This window comes from Benincasa hispida, chromosome 10 (genome assembly GCF_027475165.1).
Source record: "Benincasa hispida cultivar pf3 chromosome 10, pf3_genome.v1.1, whole genome shotgun sequence".
NCBI classification, from domain to species: Eukaryota; Viridiplantae; Streptophyta; class Magnoliopsida; order Cucurbitales; family Cucurbitaceae; genus Benincasa; species Benincasa hispida.
In genome coordinates, this window is record NC_143487.1 from 7704507 (window position 1) to 7707589 (window position 3083).

Consider the following 3083-nt stretch of genomic DNA (forward strand, 5'->3'; position numbering starts at 1 on the left):
GTGAGTCAAACATCGGAGGAAGAAAGAGATCAGGATGAATTGGAGTGAGTTAGAGCGAATTTGATTGAGTTGGTTGAAAATAACCAACTTAACTTCATCAACATTTGAATTGGTAGGTCAAACATTTAAGTTATGACTTTTACCAACTCAATCCTACTCAAATTAGTGAGCAAATCCCCTTATATAAATGCTAATAATGAATAAATATTTATTGAAGGGTAGACAAATCCATTTAACCAAACCGAGCTTCAATTAAAAACGGATGAAGAGAGAAATCAAATTATTTGCCAATTGACACCTAATTCTTGATATGCATTACTTCAAGAAAAAAAGAACCCGAGGCAATGCCGAATGTTCAAGAAAAAAGGTTCCCTGATTGCCCCATTTCGCTCCCACTGTTGGCTAGCTAGCCGCTGCTGTTTTCTGCCGCCATTGCTTCCCTATTCAGCGTTTCCTTTCTATACCTTATGCCGCATGCATTGCAAAGGCTCTGAAATATTATTACACTCATTAATCCACCGTTATATTACCTCCATTATCATTATTATTATAGTAAATACATACAGTAATTTAAAATTAATTAAAATCATCTTCTCTTATTTAAAATCACTTCGAAATCCACGTAAAATAAATTGAAGATTTAATTTTACACTTTTAAATATAATTTTCATATCATCAAAATTAACCTTTGAATTATTAAAGACATGTTTGGTGGTAATTTTGAAATTGTTAAAATCACCTTTGATCATTTCTAAGATTTCAAAAATACTCTTTATTATCAAAAAACCAATTTTAGTGATATAAAAATCACATTTAAAAGTATTAAATGAATATTAAACTGATTTTGAGTAGTTAAATATTTATTTTAAAGTGATTTTAATTTCAAAATCCCTTCCAAACGTGAACGGATACCTTGGGACCAAGAGGGCCTTTACGCCACATGGGCGTAAAGTTTGTGTTGCAATTGTAATTAGTGCACCTCCTCTCGGCATCGTTGTTGGCCGAAACTCGGCGCCGTCGGGAACCTCTCCGCCGACCACCGGAGGAAGCTTCCGCTTCGTGATCATCTGTTATTCTAGAAGCAGGGTTTAGGAGTGTGTACAGGTCATTATTGTACTTTGGAAGAGGAAGATTGGGGGAATTATTTGGAGTGGTGGCAATGGGCTTGGCTTGATGAGTATTACTGTATGAACTTGGATGAAGCTGCCCAAAATCATTTGACTTGAGAACATAGGTTTTCAGCTCTTTTGACCATACAATTTGGTGAGGGTTGTAATTTGCTTCACTCATCATCTCACCATTTCTGCCTCCGGAGGACGCCGACCCATGATTGTCCACCATCACCTGATTTAATTCATTCCATTATTTGGGTTAATTTGGTTAAATATAATATTGTATTAGATCAATCAGTAAAATATCACGGGTTAAATGATAAATTTAATAATACATAGAGAAAATTAGAATTTAGTTTCTATAATTTATAATTAAAAATTAATTCCTATGATACAATAAAACTTTCATTAATAGTTCTTTTGATAGAGACCATGTATGAGATTTTATCAAACCATAAATACTAAATTTAACATTTTATCATGCGATAAGGATTAAACTCAAAACTTTTAAAATCACATAGATTAAATTATAGTTTTTTTTTTAACCTTAACGACCAAATTTATAATTAAATCTATATAATTCTAATTTGAATTTGCACACACATTACAAATTTAAGAATTATATATATATATTTAATTATTATATATATTTGATATTTAGGACATATTTAGATTGACGTTCTAAGTGTTTATAAACATTTTTTTTCACTTAGAAATACTTATTTAAACACTTAAACATGTCTTTACTAAATTAAAATTTGAATTTGACTAAATTGAGGTGTGATTGATAGCTATATAAATCGCTGAGAGGTTGGAACCTTCAAAGAAAAAAATTAGGATATAAAATAGTTAAAATCATGGTAAGAAATAGTATTAATTAAGATGGAAGGTTAATTAATATAGTAAGAGATCATGTACACTCTGTATTCATAAAATCTAGTCAAATCAAAATCATTCATCAATTAGAAAAAATAAAAACCTAATTAGGGTTTTAGCAGAGAGAGCACAATAATAGCTTTTGGAAAATGCATAGGCTAGATTCAAATTAATTACGAGATCATTTGAAAGCAAATGGATGGAGTTATTATCTAATCCTGTTCTAAAATTGGAAATTCAAATCCTACCCTCGCTATTTATTTTATTATATCGAGAGTGAGAAAGAAAAAAAAAAAACCATATTTGAAAACAAAAGCAAAGAAATGAGAAGCAAATTAAAAACCTGATGAGTTTGAAGAGGATGATGGTTGATATTATGAAATGCTGTGGAGAAGAATGGGTTATTATGATGATCAATATCAGGACGTTCAACGGCACTGCCATCGGGGAACCCAAGTCGGAGTGTCAGATCCACTTGATTTTCTGAATGAATTAACCGACGGTGGTGATCATATTCATGGCTTTTCATTTGACGCCATATCTGATGAGACTCCATTTAATTTCTTCTTGGGGAGATGAAGAAATAATTAGTTAAAATAGTATATATAAACAAGGTTCACATTATATAGTATATTTATATATTCACTTGATGGGCTCTCATTCGGGAGAGATTCGAAAAGCAGAGAGAGAGAAAGGAAGTTCACCTTAGGAAAGCGATGATTAATCATATGGGTGCACGAAAATCTTTAAAAAAAACTGATGTATTTGACAAGCTGGAAGGCTGACAATTAAAGTATAAATGGACAAATTGGCCTTTCAAGTAGAGACAAAAAGGAAAATCATCAGTCTAAGCTACAACTCGAGAGACAGAGTTGAATGCAAATGTTAATTATTAGTAGAACACCACTAATATCTTTGTTGGTATAAGTTTTGCAGAATATTACAACAGTACCGGTTGTTCCACGTTTGAAAGGTTCAAGGAAGTGATATGATCTAAGCATTATAAAAATAGCTTACAATTTTGGTTTCAAATTGTATTAGTTAGAAACATTTTTAAGTTTGAGTGCACTAATTCTAGTTAAATTGGGATTTAGT

General features: G+C 31.4%; 1 protein-coding gene across 1 annotated transcript; it reads right to left on the reverse strand.

The window, feature by feature from the left end:
* Nucleotides 1–227: 227 nt before the first annotated feature.
* GATA29 (GATA transcription factor 29) lies at nucleotides 228–2567 on the reverse strand. Its single transcript, XM_039046346.2, has 3 exons — nucleotides 2332–2567; nucleotides 913–1344; nucleotides 228–490 (listed from the first exon to the last, which is right to left on the reverse strand). The coding sequence occupies exons 1-3, from the start codon at nucleotides 2542–2544 to the stop codon at nucleotides 407–409; spliced, it is 729 nt and encodes a 242-aa protein (XP_038902274.1). The 5' UTR covers nucleotides 2545–2567; the 3' UTR covers nucleotides 228–406.
* Nucleotides 2568–3083: the final 516 nt, after the last annotated feature.

Excerpts from the sequence above, each read along its gene's own strand:
- GATA29 (XM_039046346.2), bottom strand. The coding sequence starts at position 2,544 with ATGGAGTCTCATCAGATATGGCGTCAAATGAAAAGCCATGAATATGAT. Across the intron at positions 1,345-2,331 it reads ATCCTCTTCAAACTCATCAG|GTGATGGTGGACAATCATGG; the intron begins GTTTTTAATTTG and ends GAATTAAATCAG. Across the intron at positions 491-912 it reads AAGGCCCTCTTGGTCCCAAG|AGCCTTTGCAATGCATGCGG; the intron begins GTATCCGTTCAC and ends ATAATATTTCAG.